General features: G+C 37.1%; 1 protein-coding gene across 12 annotated transcripts; it reads right to left on the reverse strand.

Annotated features, from left to right (window-relative positions):
* On the reverse strand, nt 1–25,874 carry chn (zinc finger transcriptional factor charlatan). 12 transcript variants are annotated; one of them, XM_076536072.1, is made up of 9 exons: nt 25,624–25,874; nt 22,306–22,731; nt 12,378–12,525; nt 11,277–11,462; nt 8,362–8,669; nt 6,319–6,908; nt 4,909–5,220; nt 2,692–2,796; nt 1–1,644 (listed from the first exon to the last, which is right to left on the reverse strand). In XM_076536072.1, exons 3-9 carry the CDS (start codon nt 12,475–12,477, stop codon nt 936–938), a joined length of 2,310 nt encoding a protein of 769 aa, XP_076392187.1. In that variant the 5' UTR covers nt 12,478–12,525; nt 22,306–22,731; nt 25,624–25,874; the 3' UTR covers nt 1–935. The 12 variants fall into 12 exon arrangements, with proteins under 12 accessions (XP_076392187.1, XP_076392186.1, XP_076392183.1 ...); XM_076536071.1 differs by having other exon boundaries at nt 22,306–22,744; XM_076536068.1 differs by having other exon boundaries at nt 22,306–22,890.
* Between the last annotated feature and the right edge of the window lie 2,094 nt (nt 25,875–27,968).

Here is a 27,968-nt window from a genome sequence, read left to right on the forward strand (position 1 = left end):
TGCTGAAATACAATAGATATAATATATTTTATGTAATAACGTAAACAAGATAGTGGTTTTGTACAAATATCCCTTATATAAAAATCATGCTCGCCCGGCCAATCACGGATCGCGTTGCGCTCCGGTCCTCGTTCTGGCTGCACACAGAGTGCATTCTCACGCAAAGTCCATCGACGATGAAACGGAAAAGCAATTACGTAATTACAGAGACGGACAATGGACAAACGCACAATTAGACATCGATTGGAGACGATCGTTAATGTCGTTAATTCGCGCAATATCTATACAAAGGAAAATAGTCGTTCCTCGTCGGAGGCTCGAACGAGCATCGAGATGGTCGTTCGCGATGAAAATTCGCGCTTGTCGAGGTACTTTCGATTAGTCGTTCCTTAATCCTACGGTTTCGCTGTTTTATTTTATTCGTAGTCCCTTATAATTAACATCCTTCAATCGTTAGAAGCGCAAAAACTCCGCGTCGTCTGACTCGCACCTATTTCGACGAGATCTTGCTATTTTAAAATCGTTGTCGTTGGCTACGACGATCCGCAATTCTAATTAGAGATACGCTGTTCATCTAACTAATCGATCCTGGAGAGGATAAACGCGACACGATGCGATTATACTTTCGATACGGTGGATTTCAAAAGGCACACATCTCAGTTACCTTCGCAAAACTCATTTTCTTTAGGCTCACTATGGGGACTCTGAAAGATAGGAATTCGTACATTTTTTCAGACATCATCTGACAAATTTTTAACACTTCAGGTTTACAAAATTTCGAAGACTTGCAAACTTGCGACATTCGACCTTAGAAACGCTTTCCAAAACAATCAGGTAGCAACAGGAGTCCCTCCAAAGTCCTAGAATCAAGAAACAAGCGGTACAATTTGAAATCCGTCCGCTCGAGTCCACATCGCAGCTGCAAACGCCGCGTGCTATCTATGGTAACCATAACCGGGGCTGGTGAACACCGTAGCCTTCAATGTGATGGAGGACACCTGCGACGTGGGACGAGGCTTGGTCACGCAGTTCTTGAGGCACCTCTTGCGTCTGGCGTGTCTCCATATCTTGTGAAGCGCTAGAGAAGCTTTGGTATGATAGGGTCGACAGATAGATCCCCTGGCGAGAGCGTCGTTAGGACAAAGTCGACACTTGAGCATTCCTTTCCTGTCCGGTTTGCATCGATACCTCTTCCTCAGGTCGTCCAACACCTCCTCGGTTGTCTTGTCGGATCTGACGTCCTGACTCTCGTCCTTGCTCGCGTCCAGAGAGGGCAACTCGTCGTCCTCGAAATCCTGGATGCAGGTCACCTTTCTGGGCAGACTCTGTTTCCTGGATCGTCTGCGGCTCCTGTGGGCATCCCAGCTCCAGGGGCACTCGGACGGCTCCCAGGATGACTGACCCTCGGTCGCTTCGGCGACGGCTCGATAGCTGTACGCAAAATCACGATTAAGTACGGTCGCGATATCCGCGCCGGGTTCTGAAGCGTCGTCGAGATGGCCGCTCCGAGTATGTTTCTCAAGATGGCCGATGGTGAGGACGTGGCGATGGTGGTCGTACTCGTGGCCGCTCGACCGCCTCTCCTCTTCCAAGCTCGGGTACGCCATTGTCGCTGCAGTTGCAGGGGAGTTTACCATCTCGTGGCTGCAACCACCGCGGCACTGTTCCATAAGTTACGTTCGCGTCATTTTTTCTACCAACGAACGGAGCCGCCGTTGTGACGGGACGACGTTTGTTTTTTTTTCAGAGAGAGATTAAACAGAGAGTGACGACATAGAACAGTGAGAAGCACGGGACCGTGCACCGACACGTGTCGTGGCGACACCGAAAGCGGGCATACGAAGCGTGCACGCGATTCAAATAAAAAAAATGTTAAATCAAAAAATGACGCTGCAACGTAACATAAAATGGAGGTGGAGGGCGGGAGAGCGGGTGACGAGCGACTTCGGTGGCAGCTGTTTCTAGATTTGTATCGTCACAAGATGAGCTGGGAATTTGAAGTTTATTTTTTCACCTGACTAGCTGCAATTCGCTCGATAGGATGTCTCTCGGTATATTGCCGGTACTCATCTTGTGGCGGAACTGTTCGAAATTATGCAAGGATGCTGCTATTTGCAATCTGCCACCGAAAGTGTGTCGACCTAGCAACATGGACGGATACAATTCCAAAAACAAAAATAAGCGCGGGGCTTGCAATCTAAAGGCTGTCGCTCATTAACGTCATTGTTACTATGAATCGTTACTTGTAACCAAATTTATGACATAAAATAGATTCATCCAAAGAACTAGATTGAACGCATATGAGCATCAATGATATATTGTTTCCAACATATGTATAGTTAAAATAATGTACTGCAATTTTCGACGCCATTTAGAGACTAGGTTAAATGAGCAACACCCTCAATTGTTCTCAAAGCGGTATCTTTAAAGACGTCAACTTTGCTATCTCTTATCGTCTCATTCAACAACTTCAAACCGGAAAAATTCCAATATACCTTGATTAACAATAACCTTGAAAATAATGAATAAACTTGATCTTGTTGATTCACATTTCTCTTCAGTTGCAAAATTTAACGAGTACAAGCAAAGATGACCTCGCAAGGCGCACACCGAAGTGTCAATTAAAGGATGAAATAAAAATAATAAATAGCGGAAAGGGATGTGGGGAGCGGAAGTGAGCAGGATGCTTACCCGAGTATCGTTGTTGGCGGTATGACGGTGGTAGCAGGTGCGATGGCTGGAGCCGGTGCTGGAAAAACTGGCGGACCAGGTGGCGGTCGTCCTCCTCCCGCGGGGCTGTAAATTTGATAATTAACGATAAATAAGGTCGCTCGCGAATTATCGATGAAGTACGACACTATTGTGATCCACAATTTCGCTCGTCGTTCACGGTGAAATTTTCGAAAATTTCTCTGGAGACCTGAATTTTTTCTATATTCTGCACCCTTGATGGTCGTTTTCTGTACTTTGTTTCTGAATCTTATTATAATGCTGCAACGAACTGCAAAATTATTCATAGCCTGCGTTCTTCGATGTTATTTGTTGTATCTTTAAGAACACCTTTGAGTCCATCATATATGCAATTTTTTTTTGAACGCCATTATAATATTTTTTGGACGTCGTGATCTCTGATCAATTTTGAAGATCTTCGATTTTTGACGTCTTCATACTTTTAATCAAAATCGATGGTTTACTTGATGGTTTAAGTGACGTGTAGCAAATTTAAATGTTACATTTTTAGAACTACATACAATACGTGTATACATATATCAACATCATGTAAACACATATGTGAACACTTTGTAAGCGATAATCAAAAGCAAGAGCGAAACAAACGCGTCGAACGAGGGAATTATAATTAATCGCGCGTTTCAAAATGGCTATTCGAAATCGAATGTAGTTTAATCCCGCCATGCAGTGTTTTTGATCGCCGCAAAATCAACGAACCGGCACTCGGTCGGTAAATCCACGCGAGACCGGGCGGTAATTCTGTTTAAAGATGGCTAACGAGCTAGAGAAACACGCGATTGAAGTTTAGAATTCGCTCGTGCTCGTTACATTTGTTCGAACGTGGAACGGAAACGGGGGAAAAATAACAGCGGTGGATTAGTCGCGTGGCGATCGGCTTTCGATGAAATCGTTTTAATGAATTTCCCGGTAGCGTTCTCCGGAAACGATCAAATCCGCGCGGCTGTTAAACCAAACACTCGTCGTTCGATCCAATTAACACTCGGCCGGCAATAAATGCACGAAAAGCTGCGGGAACTTCGAAAGCCCCGAATCCCGTTCTCGACGCGTTTTTAGACAGATTAAACCTTGCGGATTGGTTGCGGATTGCGTGAGAAACGAGCGGTTTTAACGAACTTTTCGAACCTGGGGATAGATATATTAATTAATTAATTTTTGCGTGATTAAGCAGATAAAATATTATGTGTGCGAAATTGTATGTTTGCAGTTGCATGATTACCACGTGTTATATCGCCGTATTTTATATTGCCACGCGTTGAAATCTCTGCAAGTTATATTATCACACATTAAGATCACCACATGTTGTATCACTACGCATTAAGATTACAACGCGTTATATAGTCTCGCGTTATATCGCTACGCGTTAAGATCACAACGCGTTATATCGCCACGCGTTAAGATCACAACACGTTATATCGCCACGTATTAAAATCACAATGCGTTATAACGCGACGTGTTAAGATTGCCTCGCGTTATATCGCCACGCGTCAAAATTACAACGCGTTATATCGCCACGCGTTAAAATCACAACACGTTCCACCCTAACATATTAAGATTTCCTCGCGTTATATCGCAACGTGTGAAGATTTCCTCGCGCTATATCGCCTCGCGTTATGTCGCTACGCGTCAAAACTACAACGCGTTATATCGCCACGCGTTAAGATCACAACGCGTTATATCGCCACGCGTTAAGATCACAACGCGTTATATTGCGACGTGTTAAGATTTCCTCGCGTTATATTGCCTCGTGTTACATCGCCACGCGTTAAGATTTCCATATACCGTATCACCACGCATTAATGTCTCCGCGCGTTAAAATCAACACGCACTAAAATTTCCACAAATTTTATATAAAACCTCGCGTTATATCGCCATATATTGTATAACCGATTATACTCGATTGCTTTGCATTGTATCGTCACTCATAGTTTCACGGCACGTTAACCCACTGAAGACATGCAATAAACTCTAATTATATTTCTTGCAATATAACAAGAGTCCACTATGCTATATACTATATATCTATTGCAACTCCTTTCCATATCAATCTCCCATTGGTATTGATTAGAACCTTGTAAAAAGCCAGCGTTATAACAAACATCTAATAAGCTTCATAATGCATTAAATACGTAAAAAAGTGAAATAAGAACGCATCCTTACTGCAACGGTTGCTGATGACGATTATTAGGCGGCGGTGCAGCCTGAGCGGTAGAGGTCGCAGGTGCATTGGCGCTGCTCACACGATGCACATGCAGCTGATGCATCTGCAGCTGCGCCGCGTCTTCGCCGAGGAAAGAGCACCTCGAACACTGTCGTCTGTTGTGAACCTTCAGCACGTGAGTCGCGAGACGCTCGGCGCGGGCTGCTTTGTACTCGCAGAGCGTGCAGGCGAAGGGTTTAAGGTGCGTGTTCAAGTGTCGTTTCAGGCACCAGTTGTCTACACCGCTCCAGGAACAATAGCAACAAGTGTACCTAAAATGTTATGCGTGTTGGTTAATTGCATGATTTATGTTGATGTTTTATGAACTGAGAGTGGAGTATTAAGTTGAGGAGATTAAAGACAAGGGGTATAAGGATATACAATTTTGGATTTTGCAATTTTTCATCTTGGTATTTGTGAATTACGAAATTTTTAAGTGCTTTAATTGTGTGAACTGTTGAATACTCAAATTTCTAGATTCATAAATTTCTAGTTCCGAGAATTTCCTGATTCAAAATTGCAAAATTTCCAAATTTACAAGTCTCCATATTTCCTAGTTACCAAATTTTCTAGATATCAATTTTCATAGTTACCAATTTTTCTAACTACTAAATTTCCTAGTTACTAAATTCCCTAGTTTCCATTTTGCTCAATTACCAATTTCCCTAATTGTCAAATTCCCTAGTTACTAAATTTCCTAATTACTAATTTTCCCAACTGTCAAAGATCCTAGTTACCAATTTACTTAGTTACTATATTTCCTAGTTACCATTTTGCTCAGTCACCAACTTCCCTAATTGCCAAATTCTTTAGTCACTAAATTTCCTAATTACTAATTTCTCTAATTGGAAATTTTCTATAATTATTAATTCACCTAATTGTCAAATACCCCAGCTGGAAAATTTCTTAGTTACCAAATTCCCTAGTTATCATTTTTCTCAGTTACCAATTTCCCTAATTATCAAATTCACTAATTGGAAAATTTCCTAGTTACCATTTTGCTCAGTCACCAATTTCCCTAATTGCCAAATTCCCTAGTTACTAAATTTCCTAATCACTAACATCTCTAATTGTTAATTTTCTAGTTACTAATTTACTTAACTGTCAAATACCCTAGTTGGCGAATTCCCTAGTTGGTAAATTTCCTAGTTACCAATTTCCATTGTCACCAATCAATCACCAAATTCCCTACTTATCTTTCCTATTTCACCCAATCTTAAACTCTCCACTTTTCTCATCATTTCCCCTAATTTCCCAAATTCCTAAAATACCACCCTCAAAAACAAAATCTCCGCCAAAAAAACAATCTTCTCACTATCTCCTAAACCACTCTCACAAATCAGTCCAAACATTTCCATCGCAAACCTCACCTCCGTTCCTGAGCCCCTTTAGATCCTCCCTTCAGATGACTCTTACTGTTACATCCCCCGTTTTGCACCCTTCTTCCAGTATTACAATTTCCCGCATCCGGTTGCATGATGCCCGGCGCGGGCATCGACGTGCCCTGATAAATCCCCCCAGTATTCGCAGTCGCATTATTCCCAGGATTCGGCTGCAGCTGGTAATTCTTATTATTGTTGAATCCGGACGTGTAACTGGCGTGTTGTTGCTGTTGCTGTTGCTGCTGCTGCTGTTGCTGACCGTTGGCATTTGCGTTTCCGGTGCTGGCGGCTGCGGAATCTTGCTGGAGAGGCTTCGGCGCTCCAGATCCTGCCGGTCTGCGTATCCTGGACAACTCGTAACCGTGTTCCCGGTGCATCCGAAGGAAGTGCTTCTTCACGTGATCGGCGCGATTGAACGGTTTGTAACAGATGTAACAGTGGAACGGCTTTTCTTCGCGGTGGATGTTCTCGTGTCGCGTGTACAGGTCGCGACGATCGGTTCCGTAAGGACAATACGGACAGGTGTAGCGCTTGCCGCTGGCGGAGACCGTGGCGGATGTTGGTATCGTCGTTGTATTCTGTCGAATGAAAAGATTCGTTACTAGGGTTATTATAGGGTTGTTAAAGAGTGATGGTAGCTTGGGAGAGAATGTCGTTGGCGATATAATGGCTGGAGATATGTAGGGTGGAAAATTAGGTTCATTTGTGAACGACATGTGTTGCGCAGTGTGGTCCTCAGTTGTGAAGTTTTTGTGGATTCTCAAAGTAATTAGTTCCGAAATTTCCTAATTTTTGTATGTACAAGTTTATGAAAGGAGATTATAATCTAGATATGCATACTTCTGAATTGACTATAACCCAGATCCACCCAGATCCACATCTTAGAATTTTTCATAACCTTGCATTCATATCACTATGTTTTCTATTATTCAGATAGCCACTTCACAACCCATATCTCCACATCTCTTAATTTCTTGTAATTCAGATAACCTGGTCTCTAAATTTGCAATAAATCAGATACCTTCATCCCTAAATTTTCTATAACCCAAACATATCATCAAATTCACTAGATACTAAATAACACAATTCCTTAGTTCCTAAATATCAAAGTACCTCAATGTTCCAGATCTGAAATACCCAAATCTCTATATTCCTTACATTTCTTAAAATTCCTTAAAATTTTCTATATACCAAATTTCTCAATTCCCCAAATTCCCTACATCTTAAGTCCACTAATTCCCCAGATCTTAAGTCCCTAAATTCCCTAGATCTCAAGTTCATAAATTCCCTAGATCTCAAGTACCTAAATTTCCTAGATCTACAACAGTTAATCTAAATTCCCTACACTATAAATTCCAAAATTCAAGTATTCAAATATTCAAAATTTCTAATTTCCAAATTTCCAAATTTCCAAATTTCCAAATTTCCAAATTTCTAAATTTCTAAATTTCCAAATCTCCAAATTTTCAAAATTCCAAAATTCCAAAATTCCAAAATTCCAAAATTCCAAAATTCCAAAATTCCAAAGTTCCAAAATTCCAAAATTCCAAAATTCCAAAATTCCAAAATTCCATATCTCTAAAATTCCAAAAGTCTAGTATTGCAAATATTAAAATTCCAACATTCCTCAAATTTCTGAAATTCTCATCTTCCAAACTTCTAAAATTCTAAAATTCTAAAATTCTAAAATTCTAAAATTCTAAAATTCTAAAATTCTAAAATTCTAAAATTCTAAAATTCTAAAATTCTAAAATTCTAAAATTCTAAAATAACCAAAAGTCCGCTATTCTAAAATTCCAAATTTCCAAATTACCAAAATTCCAAAATTCTCCAAATTCTAAACTTTCAGTCTTCCAAAATTCCAAAAATTCCAAATTCCCAAAATTCCAAAATTCCTCAAATTCCAAAATTCCAAAAATTCCAAATTCCCAAAATTCCAAAATTCCTCAAATTCCAAAATTCCCAAAATAAAGAACCTTCCCGTCCTAATCCAATCTTCTTCAATAACTCCGCGTTACAGAGAACTTGTACCTGATGCAAATGTTGCGGAGCAGGAGCGGAAGGTAACTCCTGCAGCAAAAATGTCGAGGTGACCGGCAACAAAGCAGCAGGTACAGTTTGCGTTTCCTGAGTCCGTCTAGACGGTGGCGCTACACGCTCAGCGCGTTCGCGTAGCCTCTCCAGGTACGAAATCACGTCCTCGATTTTCAGCTCCGACTGCAGGTAATCCTTCCGAGGCGAATGGTGCCTGTTCCTGCTGTCGTCTGCCAAGATCCTCGAGGAATGGAGTTCCATGAAATGCTCGGCTATGTCCCGTGGTCCGCCGCCCATCACGTCCCCTGTTGATTAATACAATTTATCAATCATGTTATAATCCTTCGCTTTCATTTTTAAATAATTGAACAATTTCTGTATGCAGTATATAATACAAGTTTATATAATACAAGTTTAATAACAATAAATGTAACTTAAATATAAAACATATCAAGTAATATAAAATGTGAAGAATTCGAAGAAATTTGAAGAAGAAATGAAAATGAAAAAGAATTTGAGGAAATGAAAATAATAGCAAATATTAGAAATTCGTCTAAAAAAAATATTGCGAATTTGTTAATGAAAAATCAATGAAAAATTAAAAGTTGTGGTTGATTAGTCAGGAAACGATGCTGTTCTTCATTTTTAGTAATATATGTATAAATAGTATAAATGACTGTAGAATAAATTCGTTTACAGAAAAGTGATACTGCAAAGTGTCGATATAAAATAAAAAATTATTATTGAAGAAGACAAGGAACTATGATGAACATTTTCAATAATAATTACTCTACTATACAACACTGTAAATGTTGAAAACAAAATTTTTTAAATATAATGAAACATTAATTTGATGGATGCTTTCATCGACCAATAATTGTTACATTTTTATTTGTTCTAAATAATGTCATAAAGAGAGCATATCTGCATAATAAATATGTATAAGAGAATAAAGCAATAACAGTTGTCAATATAATACGAACAAAGACTAAGGGTAATTCCGAGGGTACTTAGCTCCCTGTGATTCACAGAATTATTTTGTGCGATAGTTTCCATTCGCCATAAACGGAATCCTTAAACACTGGCTCGATGACACGGAAGGTTTGAAATTACCGAGGAAACAACCCGCGTGAGGCAACAATAAAAGTCCCTTTTGTTCGAATAAGCAGCGAATAGCTTAGCAGGCTGCATCTCGTATTGTTTACCTCTTCGATTCCGTGTCGAAGTTGGGGTCTTTCGTGCTCGTTGACCCGTTATTTCGATAATGCATTGCCTATTCATGCTTGTATCGTGTACGGAGCTGTGACTCACGAAAACATGGGTAAATGGTACTAACTACAAATTCGCGTGTGTGTCTAAACAAACCACTTTCTCATTTGACGAGTAACATAAATTCAATTTTAACATGTTCGACAGAAGATCGAAGAGATGATAGAGCTATCACAAGCTGCTATCGCAAGATGTAAATGATAGAATTTACAAATGACTATGAAATATTTTTGTATTGTACTAATTTCAAATTTGTTATAATTCGTGGATTTTATAATTTATTGTGTTTTCAAGCTGGAATAGTTTTGTAATTTAAATTGTTGAGACTTCCTCGTGTTATATTGCCTCACGTTATATCGGCACGCGTCAAGGTTACAACGCGTTATATCGCCACGCGTCAAGGTTACAACGCGTTATATCGCCACGCGTCGAAATTACAACGCGTTATATCGCCACGCGTCAAAATTACCACGCGTTATATCGCCACGCGTCGAAATTACAACATGTCATATCGCCACGCGTCAAAATTACAACGCGTTATATCGTCACGCATCGAAATTACAACGCGTTATATCGCCACGCGTCGAAATTACTACACGTTGTATCACCACGCGTCGAAATTACAACGAGTTATATCGCCACGCGTCGAAATTACAACGCGTTGTATCGCCACGCGTCAAGATTACAACGCGTTATATCGCCACGCGTCGAAATTACAACGCGTCATATCGCCACGCGTCGAAATTACAACACGTTGTATCGCCACGCGTCGAAATTACAACGCGTTATATCGCCACGCGTCAAAATTTCAACGCGTTAAATCACCACGCGTCGAAATTACAACGCGTTATATCGCCACGCGTCGAAATTACAACGCGTTGTATCGCTACGCGTCGAAATTACAACGCGTTGTATCGCCACGTGTCGAAATTACAACGCATTGTATCGCCACGCGTCGAAATTACAACACGTTGTATCACCACGCGTCAAAATTACAACGCGTTATATCGCCACGCGTCAAAATTACACCGCGTCATATCGCCACGCGACAAAATTACGACGCGTTATATCGCCACGCGTCCAAATTACAACGCGTTAAATCACCACGCGTCGAAATTACAACGCGTTATATCGCCACGCGTCGAAATTACAACGCGTTATATCGCCACGTGTCGAAATTACAACGCGTTATATCGCCACGCGTCGAAATTACAACGCGTTATATCGCCACGCGTCGAAATTACAACGCGTTATATCGCCACGCGTCAAGATTACAACGCGGTATATCGCCACGCGTCGAAATTACAACACGTCATATCGCCACGCGTCGAAATTACAACGCGTTATATTGCCACGCGTCAAAATTACCACGCGTTATGTCACCATGCGTTAAGATCACAATGCGTTATATCGCGACGCGTTGAAATTGCCTCGCGTTATATCACCTCACGTTATATTACCACCCCTTAAGGTTTCCATATATCGTATCATCAAATAATTCAAAAAATTCTTCAAAACTCAACGACAAAATTAACATAATTCAGTCTACACAATTGAACGATTTTCGAGTTGAAAAAATAGAAAATAATAATGTAAAATAATGTGAAAATAAATTTGTTGAGTTAATAAGTTTGTATACTAACCGCACTCGTAGCACCTCCAGGTAGCCTTTCCAGCGTGATAAGCCGCAATTCGACTGCCGTCGGTGCCTTTGAGGGGCTCCTCCTCGCAAGTCCAGTTTCCATCGTCGCTGCCGTCAGTTCCGTTTCCGGTGTCCTCGTCGTTCTTGTACGAAACGGACGTCTCAAATTCGTTTTGCACGCTCGACGCTACGAGCGACACCAAAAGTAATTTACTTAACGTTTCTAATTAGAAAAATAATGGGACACTTGCTCGGAACGAGGGAAATTCATTAACGTCCCTCGCGAGGTAATTCTATTCATCACCCCGCCGAGATATGAAGTAAATTATTCATGGATTATTGAAATACTTATTACCACTATTTTTTACGGACATTAACTCTACTTTTCTTTCAAGATATTTATTCAATGAAAATTATTTTTATACTGAAGAGTAAATATTTTATATTTGTACAATTTTTTGGAAATATTTATTAATGCAATTTTTCTTTATTTAGTGAAATAAGTATTTTGATATCATTTGAAGAATAAATATTTGATAATATTTGTACAATTTTTTGGAAATATTTATTAATGCAATTTTTTAAGACATTTAATCAGTGAAATAAGTATTTTGATATTATTTGAAGAAAAAATATTTGGCAATGTTTGTACTATTTTTTGGAAATATTTATTAATGCAATTTTATTGGAAATATTTATTAATGCAAATTTTTGGAAGTCCTTATTAATGCAATTCTTAAGAAACATTTATTAATGCTATTTTTTGAAAACATTTATTATTGGAATTTTTTGCAGACATTTATTAATGCAATTTTTGAGAAACATTCATTACTAAAATTTTTTGAGAAACATTTATTGATGCTACTTTTTGAAAACATTTATTATTGGAATTTTTCGCAGACATTTATTAATGCAATTTTTGAGAAACATTCATTACTAAAATTTTTTGAGAAACATTTATTGATGCTACTTTTTGAAAACATTTATTATAGGAATTTTTTGCAGACATTTATTAATGCAATTTTTGAGGAACATTTATTACTGAAATTTTTTGAGAAACATTTATTAATAAATAAATATGTAATATTAAATTTCGACTTACTTCTATGATCAGGATCTTCACCGTACAGCTTTCTGGTGATTTCCTTGAACATATCTTCATAGCAGTCGAGCCTGCTAATTCCAGTCCCACTGCCTTCCATTTTCCCGTTCGTCGCCGGTTACCCTTGGAACAATAAACCCTCTTCTACCTGCGCAGAAAATCGTGGTCGTAAGCAGGGTTACAAGGTTACTAATATTCCCTGAAACGCAGTTTCCCCTTTCTAGTTTCCTGACCCTCCCTTCGCCATTGACCACGAATTCACAACCCACATTCACCCTCGACAACTCTTTTCTGCGTCCTCGTTTAATTTCCTCTTTTACCAATTTTTACCAAATTTTATACTCTGTGACTTTATTTTGTCTAATATTCATCATCGATAGTGATGAAGAGTCTAATGTTCATCAAAATCATTCGAAAAATTTATTTGAATAAATTACCCTCTTGTGAACATTGATTTTGCTTAAAATGTGATTATTCATTTGAGACAGTGAATATTCATTTGTTATTTTATGTTGATGTACTGCAATAATTTTTTTGGGGCAAAATTTAGTATTAATAGTTATTGTTAGATTAATATTATAAAGTTCATTTGTTCGGTATGTTATGTTATGTACAGCAAACATTTTTTCAGTCTGAAATTTAAAGTGTTAGTATAAAATTTAAAATTTTATTAAAGTCTCATTAAGATTTCTTGTTTTAAATTATAGAAATTATTTTGAAGCTTCCAATATATGCTTCAGATGCTTAAAATAATTTTATACAATTTATGTTTCATCCCTCAAATATTTCTAAATTATTTTCACTCTAAAAGTCATCGAACTTTCAAAAGAAAAAATATCTGCTGTTTCTTCTAAATGCAAGAATTGTAAAATTATGCAAAAGGGTTCAACTGTTAAAGTCTTCATAAAACATTCAGAGCATCTTGTTTGAAATATAATAATATATTTTAGAAGATTTCAAAGAATAAAAAAAAGATAGGACATTTCAACTGTGGAGGGTAAAGCGTGGGAAAGAGGTGAATCGATAAGCCGAGCTAATTGGCTCATCGAACCTTAATTAAATCTTGGCAAGACGCTTCCTTTAATCACCCCCAAGACTAGAATTTTCTTTGCTAGGGTGAAGTGGCTCGTTTACATAAACGGATAGTTTATGATTCCAAATAGTGGAACAGGCAGAAGTCCTTTCTGGTTAATTGCATAATTTTGGGTCACTCGAAGTTTCAAAGTTGTTAACATAACAAGTTGACAATTGACGTATATAATTAAGGTATACACTTAAAGTATGAAATACGTTATCGACTTTCGTGAACAATTTGAACTTGAAATATATTTTAAACGTTGAAAGTACAAGTACAGAATTTTGAAGATCGACTTAGATCTCTTACGTGATTTTAGTAAAAATAAATTTGTATTTCATCTTCTAAATTTGGGTTTCATCTTTGAATTTCTATTTCAATGAATTTTAAGTATTTGATGTAATAAAGTGTCAAAAGTATTTGACATAAATGTACAGAATAGAGACTGATAGATACTAGAATTTAAGAAATAAAGAATTTTTAGGAATAAAGAAAGGACGGAAATTCAATTCTACTTCGAAAATCGTTCTCAGAATCAGTAACACGAATTTTGTAGAATTTGTAGAATTTGTAGGATAGTAATAGTAATAGAGTAATAGAGTAATGGTGATAGAGTAATAGAGTGATAGAGTGATTGAGTAACAGAGTAATAGAGTAACAAAGTAATAGTGATAGAGTAATAGAGTAACAGAGTAACAGAGTAATAGAGTAGTAGAGTAATAGAGTAACAGAGTAACAGAGTAATAGAGTAGTAGAGCAATAGAGTAATAGAGTAACAGAGTAATAGAGTAAGAAAGTAATAGAGTAACAAAGTAATAGAGTAGCAGAGTAACAGAGTAATAGTGTAATAGTATAACAGAGTAATAGTGTAATAGTATAATAGAGTAATAGAGTAACAGAGTAATAGAGTAACAGAGTAATAGAGTAACAGAGTAATAGAGTAACAGAGTAATAGAGTAACAGAGTAATAGAGTAACAGAGTAATAGAGTAACAAAGTAATAGAGTAATAGAGTAATAGAGTAACAGAGTAACAGAGTAATAGAGTAATAGAGTAATAGAGTAATAGAGTAATAGAGTAATAGAGTAATAGAGTAATAGAGTAATAGAGTAACAGAGTAATAATAGCAGAGTAACAGAGTAATAGTGTAATAGTATAATAGAGTAATAGAGTAATAGAGTAATAGAGTAACAGAGTAACAGAGTAACAGAGTAACAGAGTAATAGAGTAACAAAGTAATAGAGTAACAGAGTAACAGAGTAACAGAGTAACAGAGTAATAGAGTAACAAAGTAATAGAGTAACAGAGTAACAGAGTAACAGAGTAACAGAGTAATAGAGTAACAAAGTAATAGAGTAATAGAGTAATAGAGTAACAGAATAACAAAGTAATAGAGTAATAGAGTAATAGAGTAATAGAGTAACAGAGTAATAATAGCAGAGTAACAGAGTAATAGTGTAATAGTATAATAGAGTAATAGAGTAACAGAGTAACAGAGTAACAGAGTAACAGAGTAATAGAGTAACAAAGTAATAGAGTAACAGAGTAACAGAGTAACAGAGTAACAGAGTAACAGAGTAATAGAGTAACAAAGTAATAGAGTAATAGAGTAATAGTGTAATAGGGTAATAGAATAACCTAGTAATAGAGTAATAGAGTAATAGAATAACAAAGTAATAGAGTAACAGAGTAACAGAGTAATTGTGTAATAGTATAATAGAATAATAGAGTAATAGAGTAATAGAGTAATAGAGTAACAGAGTAATAGTAATAGTAATAGAACAGTATAACAATTCTTGTCAAGCTAATATCGAGAAGTCAATCAGAATATCGCACTGAAACACCGCGTCAGAGTCAATCGAGGTATTGAAACCAAGTCTTACTGCAAAGTGCACTCGCTGTGCAGAGATATATTCGAAACTCTCCCGAAACTCCTACCCCGTTCTTATCTTCTATATGTTCAGCTGCAACCAACCGACTGAAACATCTTGTTTTGCAAAGCAACGTGCTATCATGCACCGATACACCGAAGAAATCGATTCACCGCTATGGAAAATGCCAGAAACCACCCGATTCGTCGTCTAAAACTCAACTTCACATTGTTAACCCATTCACATCCAAACTTACTTTTAGTTACTTTTCTGTACATTTTTATATTCATTTTATAGAGTTAATATATTAGATATAATTTAGTGTAATACTAGACATAATTTACTATAATATTAAATATAATTCAGTGTAATACTCAATATAATTCACTGCAGCTAGATATAATTCCCTATAACACTACATTGTAGTTCAGTATAATTTAGTGCAATACTAAACTCACTATAATAATATATATAATTCAATGTAATATTCTAAAAGTAAAAATTTATACTTTTCTATTAATTATTACCTATGTATACAAGTTAAAAATGCATTCTTTCAAAATAAAAAAAATCCCACAACGAAGTGAAAATCTCACATCCACACATTTACCTTCACACTAATATGAAAATCATTTTTGTAACACAAGATTTTATAGAAATTAAAAAAAATGAAGAAATAAAATGCAAAGAGAATTTCACTGTAACCAAAGGATTCTCATATCAATTCGGACAAAGTTTTTGTAAATGAGAACGCGGGTTAAAGCGAGCGAATATCCTGCCTAAACGGAACAATAGGAACATAACGCAATTCCAACCCTTTGCAGAGGACATTCTCTCCGCGTTTGGACGTAAATACGGGGTCAATACACGCTTGGAAAACGTAATGGCTGTTCTTGCACTATGACAGGAACTCGAAATTCCATAACGGAAGCCGGTTCTATTGAGTTCTTGCGATGGGAGCAGGATTCCCTTGTTACAAAGCGATATCGATATTGAGCACACTTTATTAGAGATACTAATTTCATTCATATACTAATATGTGTGGATAATAATAATTTTGGATATATGATTTTAGATGTCACTTTGATACAAAGAATATAAGTAACTGTATTGAATAAAGATTTTACCAATGATTGTATAAAATGAAATGTTACCAATAATTTTATAAAATAAAAATTTTACCAATAATTGTATAAAATGAAATTTTACCGATAATTGTATAAAATGAAATTTTACCAATAATTTTATAAAATAAAAATTTTACCAATAATTGTATAAAATGAAATTTTACCGATAATTGTATAAAATGAAATTTTACCAATAATTTTATAAAATAAAAATTTTACCAATAATTGTATAAAATGAAATTTTACCAATAATTGCATAAAGTGAAACTTTACCAATAATTGTATAAAATGACATTTTACCAATAATTGTATAAAATGAAAATTTTACCAATAATTGTATAAAATGAAATTTTACCAATAATTGTATAAAATGAAATTTTACCAATAATTGTATAAAATGACATTTTACCAATAATTGTATAAAATGAAATTTTACCAATAATTGTATAAAATGACATTTTACCAATAATTGTATAAAATGACATTTTACCAATAATTGTATAAAATGAAACTTTACCAATAATTTTATAAAATAAAAATTTTACTAGCAACAGTATAAAAATTTCACTAACAACAGTATGAAATAAAAATTTTGTTAGCAACAGTATAAAATAAAAATTTGACTAACAACAGTACAAAATAAAAATTTTCCCAACAGTTGTATAAAAGAGAAATTTTACCAGCAACAGTATAAAATAAAAATTTTACTAACAGTACAAAATAAAAATTTTCCCAACAATGGTATAACAAAGAAATTTTACCAGCAACAGTATGAAATAAAAATTTTACTAACAGTACCAAATAAAAATGTTCCCAGCCATTGTATAATAGAAAAATTTTGCCAACAACAGTATGAAATAAAAATTTTACTAACAGTACAAAATAAAAATTTTCCCAACAATGGTATAAAAGAGAAATTTTACCAGCAACAGTATGAAATAAAAATTTTACTAACAGTACGAAATAAAAATTTTCCCAGCCATGGTATAATAGAAAAATTTTGCCAGCAACAGTATGAAATAAAAATTTTCCCAGCCATGGTATAATAGAAAAATTTTGCCAGCAACAGTATGAAATAAAAATTTTACTAACAGTACAGAATAAAAATTTTCCTAGCCATGGTATAAAAGAAAAATGTCACCAGTAATAATAAAAAAAAAGTACAAATAACAGTATAAAATATATAAAAAATAATTACCTATAACTTCAAACGTACATATAAAAATTTTCCCAAGTGAAAATGAAAAGTCCTCAAATAAAAATTACTACCTAACACCTGAATTCGATTGTGGCGATACAATGACATTAAATAACGTCAGAGGATGTCAGACAGGTACTCTCGTGAGGCGGTGTTCTTTTAAAAGGGACGAGGATAATGAAGAAGGAACGAGGAGCAATTACGGATATTTCTCGAGCATCCCGAGAAACTCGATCGAAGTTAAGACCACTTCATGATTCGCTCGAGCGTGAGCAGTCTTAACTCTTCTACTTCTGTTCGTGTATCCTCTCGGCCGAAGGACAAGAGTGTGACAGGTACGGGAGAGAAGAGAAAAAAAATTCGACCCTGATTGCGTTACAGAGCGCGTTAAATATTCATGAACGAGGAAATCTTTCGCCTCCGGAGCGAAATTACAATGTAGAGGCCCGCTGGAAAGAGGTATCGATTTTCACTTGGAACTCGAATAAAAGCAAACCTTCGTTTCCTTTCAAAGCGTTCGCGCGACACGGACGAATGGTACTCCATTTTTGACGCGCCATCCACTTTCTTTGCGATCACTGTTCGATTAACCAATATGTAGCTTCAATTTTTTAAATTACCTGTTTTGCTAATTATAGCCTCTTGCAATTTACAATTTTTTAATTTGGAAGTTCTGAAAATCTCTATACTTCCAAATTCTCAAACCCCAAAATCTCTAATTCCAAATTCCAAATCTTTCAAATTCCAAACTTTCTAAATTCTAAATTGTCCAAATATCAAATATTCCAAATTCCAAATTTCCCAAATTCCAAATTCCCCAAATTCCAAGTTCCCTAAATTCCAAATTTTCCAAATTCCAAATTTCCCAAATTCCAAATTCCCCAAATTCCAAGTTCCCCAAATTCCAAATTTTCCAAATTCCAAATTTCCCAAATTCCAAATTCCCCAAATTCCAAATTCCCCAAATTCCAAGTTCCCCAAATTCCAAATTTTCCAAATTCCAAATTTCCCAAATTCCAAATTTCCCAAATTCCAAATTTCCCAAATTCCAAATTTCCCAAATTCCAAATTTCCCAAATTCCAAATTCCCAAAATTCCAAGTTCCCCAAATTCCAAATTTTCCAAATTCCAAATTTCCCAAATTCCAAATTTCCCAAATTCCAAATTTCCCAAATTCCAAATTTCCCAAATTCCAAATTCCAAATTCCCCAAATTCCAAATTCCCCAAATTCCAAGTTCCCCAAATTCCAAATTTCCCAAATTCCAAATTCCCCAAATTCCAAATTCCCCAAATTCCAAATTTTCAAATTCTATTTACTCTTCCTAAATTTCCTTAAACTCCCCCAAATTTCCCTAAATTTCTCAACACCCAATTCCCAAAATTACCACCTCCTCAAACACCCAAACCCTCAAATTTCCAACAAATTGCCACCCTCCCAAATCCATAGCTCACAAACTCCAAAATATCCCCCCACCAAACATTTCCCTTAAAAATATTTCAATCAAAGTTCCTAAAGGTCCAAGTCCACCTCCATTTTCTCCAAAGAAGGCAATCGATCAAAAGACACGTATAGACCGTGAGTTACGTTTTAAAGACATCGTAATGATCGATGTATCATTAAAGGAAAACGTTGTAAGAGAATCAATAGACATCCATCTTGTTTGAAATTAAAGATCCACAAGGTTGAAGAACCGTCGACATCAATTACCCGATTACTCAGGGTGATAACAAAAGGCTAGAACGTAATTAGCTAAAACACGATCAGCTTCTGCCAATTCCATTTGCCATCCTTCAAACAGAAGGGGAAGGTCGATCGTTCGCGAAGGGATCCTTGAAATCAATCGAGCATAAAGACGAGCCATTGTCGGCCAATGAAACCAAGAACGTCACAAGCAGTCTTCTGGATCTAATGGAAACGCGTATGAATCCCCTTCGACAATACGATGCAAGGATTCTTCGTTCTAAAGACGGATTATTCGGGGAAAAAGAATGGGGATCGCTTGGCTTACTGAATTTTACTATTATTGAGCAGTTATGGGTAACTGAGATGGAGAGGATGTGACGGATTTAGTATGTTTGTATATCGTGGGAGATTTTCAATTCTTCAATTTTTGGACGTTTTAGTTTTTCAATTATTCAATTTTTCAATTTTTCAATTTTTCAATTTTTCAATTTTTCAATTTTTCAATTTTTTAATTATTCAATTACTCAATTTTTCCATTTTTTCCATTTTTCAATTTCTCAATTTTTCAATTTTTCAATTTTTCAATTTTTCAATTTTTCAATTTTTCAATTTTTCAATTTTTCAATTTTTCAATTTTTCAATTCTTCAATTTTCCAATTCTTCAATTTTCAATTATTAAGTTTTTCGATTTCTCAATTGTCTAATTTGTCAATTGTTCAACTATTCAATTTTAAATTATTAAGTCTTTCAATTTCTCAATTCTCTAATTTGTCAATTTTTCAACTATTCAATTTTAAATTTATCAGTTTGTCAATTTGTCAGTTTGTCAATTTGTCAATTTGTCGATTTGTCAGTTTGTCAGTTTGTCAGTTTGTCAGTTTGTCAGTTTGTGAATTTGTCAATTTGTCAGTTTGTGAATTTGTCAATTTGTCAATTTGTCAATTTGTCAATTTGTCAGTTTGTCAATTTGTCAGTTTGTGAATTGGTCAGTTTGTCAATTTGTCAATCTGTCAATTTTTTCATTCTTCAATTATTCGATTATTCAATTATACAATTATTCAATCATTCAATTATTGAATTATACAATTACTTAATTATTCTATTATTCAATTATTCAATGTTTCAACATCCAATTACTCAATTTTCAAATTTCAAAATCACCAGAATCTCACACATCCAAACATCCCCAAAATCTCATATAACCAATTTAGAAATTTTTCTTTATCACAAACTCAAGTCCCAAATTTCCAAACTAAAAACTACTCTAACGATGAAAACTAGATTTCATATAAAATAAACACCCCATTCCACCAACTATACCCCTCTTCACCCTACATCTTATTTACGAGCGTTCACAATTCATAATCAACCCCGATAATAAATGAAAGATAAACTCGAATGTCCAGATTTTCCTTCGTATTCTCTTCCATTCTCAAAAGCATTCTCTCCACAGAATTTCATTAAAACAATACATTAAAAATAACAAAATGTGTACAGAAAGTATATAAAAATTCGCAAAGGCAAATTCCACACAGCAACGACAGCCTACCGCCTCGAACTTCCAAAGATAATACCCGAACAATATAAGTTACAGTATACCGAAAATACACGAAGACAAAGCCGTTTAGAAAAAGCCCACTGAACCCCCATCCCCGTTCGGCCCTTACCTTCAAAACCGTCCAGAAATAAAGGAACACGTACCTTTGAAACTTCAAAGCTCTATTACAACAGGGTCTATGAAGAAAATCGATGCCGGCTACCTAGATAACGTTCCTCATTATCCGGTCGATCGGCTCGTCGCGAGCGTCGATCGAGCTGGATCGCAACCCCCCCGATCGATCGATTTCGATCCCGACTCCTGGTACGAGGCTACGTAACACGCGTTTGTTCGACGTCCCGAAGCGAACGTGGAAGAAGGAGGCAGCCCCTTGTATTGATCGTCGACCGCGAGCGGAAAATGCGCAGAGGGAAAGAGAAAGAGCGTCTGGGGCAACCCTCTGGCGAGCAGCGGCGCGTACACGCGCGCGTACACCGATTCCAGGGGTGGTCGTGAGCGGAAAGGAGACGGGTTGTATCGGCGTCGGTTTTGGAAGGGGTTACGACGAATAAATCAATATTCCCCTCCGAGCGATCGAGGACACGTCCCTCGAGCGGTGGCGACAGATGGCGACGAGGAGGGTGCTCTTCGGGCGGCGACTCGCGCGCCGGTTGAGCACCGCTGTCTCCGAAGAAAAGTTAAGCCTGGAGGGGCGATGCGGGTGGGTCGAGCAAGAGGGAGGAGGGAACACGGTCGAAGAAAAAGAACAGGGAGAGACGCCTGGAGGGGCGACGATGCCACGGAGGGGTGAGGGGAACGAGAGGAGAAGAAGGGAGAACTCGTAAAGCGAGTGGGAGAGAACGGAGAGGAGAGAAGGCGCGCGCAGTGTGCCATTCAAATTCATCCGGAAATTATTACCGACTAACCAAGGACGGCGAGCGGTTCTCGTCCGCTCGTGGCGCGCTTGCGCTCGCGCGCACGCTGATTTATAAATATATAGAGGCCGGTATAGTTCGATGGAAGACGGTGGACGAGGCGCGTGGAGCGTCCGAAGATTCGACGTTTCCTGTTCGTCGGACATCTCGATATGAAGCGATCGGGAAGACCACGCGCCGCGTTTCCGCTCGCGCGCGGACCGGCGTTCGACGCGCGCTGTATCTCGGCAACTCGCGTTTCTGTCCACGCAACTTCGATGCACACGCAGCGTAACACGCATTCTTCGGCGCTACGGAAACCGCACTCGTGAACGCTCTGATCGCGGCACACGACACTGCCAGGGAAAAGTCTGCTCCAGGATGAATCACGGGCACACGGTCGGTTCGAACACGAGGAAAAAAAGGAAGAAGGAGAACGACAAGGTGGGGAGTCTTGACGGTGCAAAGGAAAAATTGAAGGGAGGGCGAGATCAAGACGGCGATGAGCGTGTGGTTACTTACCGGGTCTGGGCTGTTGTCGCGGCGACGAACCAGGCGGACCTCGATGGAAATTCGTTGTTCGAGGAAACGTTGTGCTGGTTCGGTTGCAGGTTGTTTCCTCGACGGCAGTCGGGTGGCGAGTGGGTGGGCAGGCGGGGTGGCAGGCGGACAGAAGTGGGTGGTGCGGGTGGGTTGGGAGCAGCGGCGTGTGGGTGGTGGGAGTGGGGTGAGGGAACCCAATACCACCCTCCTCGCCCATTCAATCCTGCAGTATTAGGGGGAGCAGTCGAGCCTGTTCCCTCCACTCCCTCCTTTCCTTCCTCCCTCCTTCCACCTCCTCCTCCTCCTCATCCTCATCCTCCCTCTCTCTGCCAGCACACATCCAGCGGCAGAAATGTCTAGGACGACGAGGATGATGTCGGCGACGACGACGGATCACTACCGAGCCTGTTGGTTGCCGCTAGTGATGGGATATGAAGCGCTTCGAATATAAATACGGGGTGGGACGTGTGGCACCGATGGGGCGAACGGGATAACGTGACTCAAAATTCCTCGAAATTTTATCCTTTTCTCTGCATTTTTCGCATTCTAAATCACATTCTAAATCTGGAATTATTTTATACGAGTAGTTTGAAAATATTTTCTTGTACAGTCAGTTTAGATTTTTGGAAAATACTTCTTCTATTTTGTTACATAGAAGAAATTTATCCTTAATTTTGTATTGTAATCTTAATGTAAGCTGAATTTGGAAATTATTAAGAATTAAGTGTAATCACTCACAGGTCACAGTATAGGAATTTCTTATGCTATTCGATAAATGATAAAATGCTAAGTTTTCTTTCTATATTAATTTCGATTAAGCTAGAATTTTTTCAACAAACATTTCAAGTAATGTATAGAGGAGGTATAAGAATTTTGATGTATGAAAATTTGAGCACATGGCAGATAAATTTAGGGATTTTGAAAATTTAGGAAATTTGTATAACTATGGAAAGTTCAGCAAATTTTTGAGCTCTGATATTTGAGTGCTTTCGAGTTGAATATTTGATTCAAGGTTGAATATTTGAAAATTTAAAAATATGCAGATTTTCATGTTTAGATTAGAAACTCATAAGTCTCAAGGTTAATGAATTTGAAAAATTTCCAGAATTTTTCAGACACCATATTTCAGAATTTGTCGATTTACAAATTTAAAGATTTGAGAATATTGAGATTTATTTAAAAGTTATTTTAATTGACTTGCAAATGTAGAAACTTGTATTATTTTAACTTGAATGGCAACATCAATAGTAATAAAAGATTAAAAGTCACCAGTTAAGAATATTAAAAACCCTATTAATAATAGAGGAGCAGAACAAATGTAACCATTGAAAGTTTTTCAAGCATTTATACTGGAAATAGATATCAAGGCAGGAACAAGGTACTTGAAGATCCAAATAAACAAAATGGAGACGCCAGAAACCGCCTTAAATCTTAAATAAAACCGCCAGAAACAGTTCCACGGCTTTCGTGATCTGATTTGGATTAGACTTGATTTCAGTAAAAACATATGCAACATTGCACATTTATAGCGTATGCTATGTAAATAGATTTCTGTGATTTATATAAATTTTTTAGTATTTTAATTTTGCTGCAATATTCTTGATTTGTGCAATCTCATTTATGAATTAAATAATGCTTCTTTAGAATGGAAGTACAGTAGTCCCTGGTTTCAAGAATTAATAGACTTCTAAAACCTTTAAGGTGCGTTTGCTCCATTCATATAATTCAAGATTTTATATTAGACAAACAGCTGAAATGAAAAAATCTATCTCTTCCAAATATTTTTTTTACTGAAAGATATTTAAAGTTGTACATCATACGAAACTTTATATTAGACAAACAGCTGACTTGAAAAAAATTTATCTTCTCTAACTATATTTTCATTGAAAGATATTTAAAATTGTACATCATTCGAGATTTTATATTAGACAAACAGTTGACTTGAAAAAATCTACCTCTTCCAATTATATTTTAACTAAAAGATATTTAAAATTATACATCATACGAGATTTTATATTAGACAAACAGCTGACTTGAAAAAAATCTACCTCTTCCACCTACATTTCCACTAAAAAGTATTAAAAATTGCACATCATAAAATTAGTAAATACTGCAATTGCATAAATTGCTTCTAAACCCTCATATTAATCTTCTCACTCGCCTAATGCAAACGCACCCTTAGGGTCACCCGTATTTAAAACGACGTCCGTTACAGATCGATGTACGAATCGTACGTCATTACCCTCTAACCTTAAAAATCGACTAAAATCCCACCACCATAATCACACTAAAATATAAAACGTACAAGAGACAAAATATCCATCACTAGAATCAGTGATTCCCAGTTGTTCCCTGTATATGCCTACGTGTGTAGCCTCACTCCGTTGGCCTGTCTTCTTTCTCACACACACATGCACAAAGAACTAAACCTCCCTGCACGTGTTAGCTGGCTTACACGGAGAGAACTGTCTGCCAGTCGAGGGGCGGATTCGAGGAGGGAGTAGAATTTACAGAGGCCCTTCGAGATCCTTCAGGGAACCTTTCCTGGGGTCTGCCACTTTGGGTCTTCGCAGGCCCGCACCTTCCAACGGGATGAACGTTTGGAATAGGGGTTGCTCGACGGAAATCGTTTATACCGGATATACTGTATAGTGCTTACGTGCCTTGAGGAGCCTCTTAGGGTTTTAAGGTTACTAGACATTTTTCTTTGAGGTAATAAAGATTTTTCTTTAGGGTCATTTAGGTAATACACGGACGGTAACACTTGAACAGAGGTGAAATGGTCAATTTTGAAAATTTATTTCTGCAAATTTTTGTGCTTCTAAATTCTTTAATTTTAAAATTGAAGAATTCTAGTATTTTCATTTATTCAAATATTTCTGTATATACAAAATTTTTATATAGATAAGTAAATATAAAATTTTTGCAACTAATTGATCTTCGCATTAAGAACATAGAACTCTCAAAAAATTAATTCAGCAAGATCAAGATTTCTTATCAAGATTTAAAACCCCATCAAACAATAGCTGATGCAAGGATAATTTTCTTACAATTTTTATTTTTATCCAAAAATATCAGGTAAATATTTAACTAACTTTGATGAAGGTTCAGACCTACAAATGTAAAACTATCAAAATAGTATAAACCGTCCAGAATGTAAGTTTAGAAAATAAAAATGTAAAATTAATAAAGTGAAAAAAAAAATTAAACTTTCCCTTTATTTGATCCCTAATTTCAGTATAAAAATTCCACCACCACACACATATTTCTAAAAGATGTCCACAAAAATCATCAAACCTGAATTCTTCCAACCACACAATTTCTCCTCTATCCTTTACAATAAAAAATGAACGACCCAAAAAAGTTCGATAAACGTATCAATCACTTTGTCCCATTTTTCGCTGAAAAACGAGAGTGTACTCTCGGACGCCTAATTAATTGCTCTTTGTTTCGCCGAGTGGAATAACGAGCGAGAAGGAGAAATTACGGAGACTTTAATTAAACCGTTGATGAACGTAGAATGTATACCAACTGATCGCTGAAGGTTTTCAGTTCAAAGAAACTGTTTATGGTTTTTTTTTTGCGCCACGTCGTACGATTTCAGGTAGAAGGAGGGCAGTGGCGTCAAGAAGGCTCTCGGGGCAGAACGGTGCGCAGGTAACTGCATTATCGACGGAGATCAGACGCTCGTAAAGGTTTCCTTATCGGCCTCCATTTCCTTTTAAGGTTGATTCCGGTGGTTGTAGATGTCGGCGTTATCGAGTCGGAAGTGCACGACTTCCGGCGCGCAAATAAACGGGAAAGAGGGTGAAGTCGATGAAAACGACCCTTATTTATGTTACTGTACCCTCCTTGTCCCTGCAATATTTATTTTGTGACAGATGTTTAACTGCAATCTTCATGTTTAGTGACAGATATTTAAATTTCTGTGAAACAGAATTAAGTCTGAAATTTTTTTTAAGTTTATCTGGATAATTAGGGGTAATTATTGATATGATACATTCGACCTTGCGTATACTGTTCTTCAACTCATTAACTGCCATAATGAAATAGTCCAAAATTAGGTGTTTTCATTTTTATCACATCTTACCAAGTAACGTAAGTCACAATATTTTCTTTCATTTATTTTCCATTGACGCGAGAAATTCCCATAATGCAAGTACTTTTAGTTCAGAGAGTGAACAAAATTTTCAATAACTTAGATCCAAATAAAATATGAAGTGTCCATATATGGCAGAAACGCAGATTTCCCCGGGAATTCAAAATATTCCTTATTTTGACGAGGTGTTTTGCAAGCGAGTGGCAAACACGCGTTATAAATAAACGATAAGCAAGTGCATCCTAAGGTAAAAGTGTTTGTCGTCGCATAAAATACGACACGTTGTGACGTATGTCCGTGTGCGTAAATGCTTCAGAAAATTATGGAACGCAATTTTCGCGGCGTATAAAGAAACACATCGATTCCATTCATCAAGTCGAGGAAATCATACATCTTCCAAACTTATTGAAACAATCATTCCACGCGAAATTTGTTATCTTTCGACAGAATTAAAATTCTGACAACGCAATTAAAGTTTGTATTTTTAAATCTGAAAAGTTTCGATACTTTCTTGGAGGAGGATCAAAGAAAAAAGGGTTTAGAGAGGTGCAAGTTCAGCAACGATAAGATTAAGTACACTTGGTCGACGTCAAAGCTCGACGTCATCTTGTGTGGCACGTGGTACGCGTCATCGCTTATTATTCTCACGTATACATAGATCACACGCGTATTGTGGCGCGTGATCAACGCAAGATGCGGCACCTGTTACAGCGATGCAGTCTAATCTATACATTAAAAACAGGGGACTTTTATATCCTTCAGAGTCTTAACCTCCATTTTGTATCGCCCTAATGTATTCAACAGAACAATCCAAACGACAATTTTATCAAAAGTATCTTTAAATACATACAATTGTAAATCTCTTGTAAATACATACAATTGCTATGATCATCTGAAACTTCCATTTTAACTTTACAGCTCACAACTGTCATACTCAAACAACATGTGATGATGAATCATTTTATCACCTAATGATGAATTTACCTCGGTCCATATTTTACCTATGTCCAAAGTTTGTAGTTAATATTAATTTACAAGTTCCCTCTGAATTACACCTAACTCACCACATCTTCAAACCACCTAAGTGAATTTTATCAAACCTTACAGTTGTAACCGTAACCACAATGAAGCAATTTTAAACCCAACTGCTAAACCAGATCTCAACTAAAGTATACAGCAGCCAGGCATACTACAAAACATCTACAATAAACTGAAGCTCTACAATGTACCTAAAAGCTCTATCAAACTCTATAACGAGAGTGAAGTGGATATCGAAATCCAAAATGCGATCATAAACGGTAACAAAGAGTTAGCGTAGCGCGACTCATTGACAGAACGTTCCCTCTCTTTATCCCGTTGGATCGTTGAACGTCGATTCGTACGGACAGAGACGAACGTTGTCCATCAGCGGGTCGTTCGCACGCAGGATCGCGAGCATGAACTCTGTGCGGGAGGCGGTGGACGGGGGCGTCCGGGCTGCGTCGGCGTCGGCGTCGGCGTTTTACGGTGTGGCGGCGGCGCGGCGGGTAGGATCGCGTCGCGG

The sequence above is a fragment of the Megachile rotundata genome, chromosome 10 (genome assembly GCF_050947335.1).
Source record: "Megachile rotundata isolate GNS110a chromosome 10, iyMegRotu1, whole genome shotgun sequence".
NCBI lineage: Eukaryota > Metazoa > Arthropoda > Insecta > Hymenoptera > Megachilidae > Megachile > Megachile rotundata.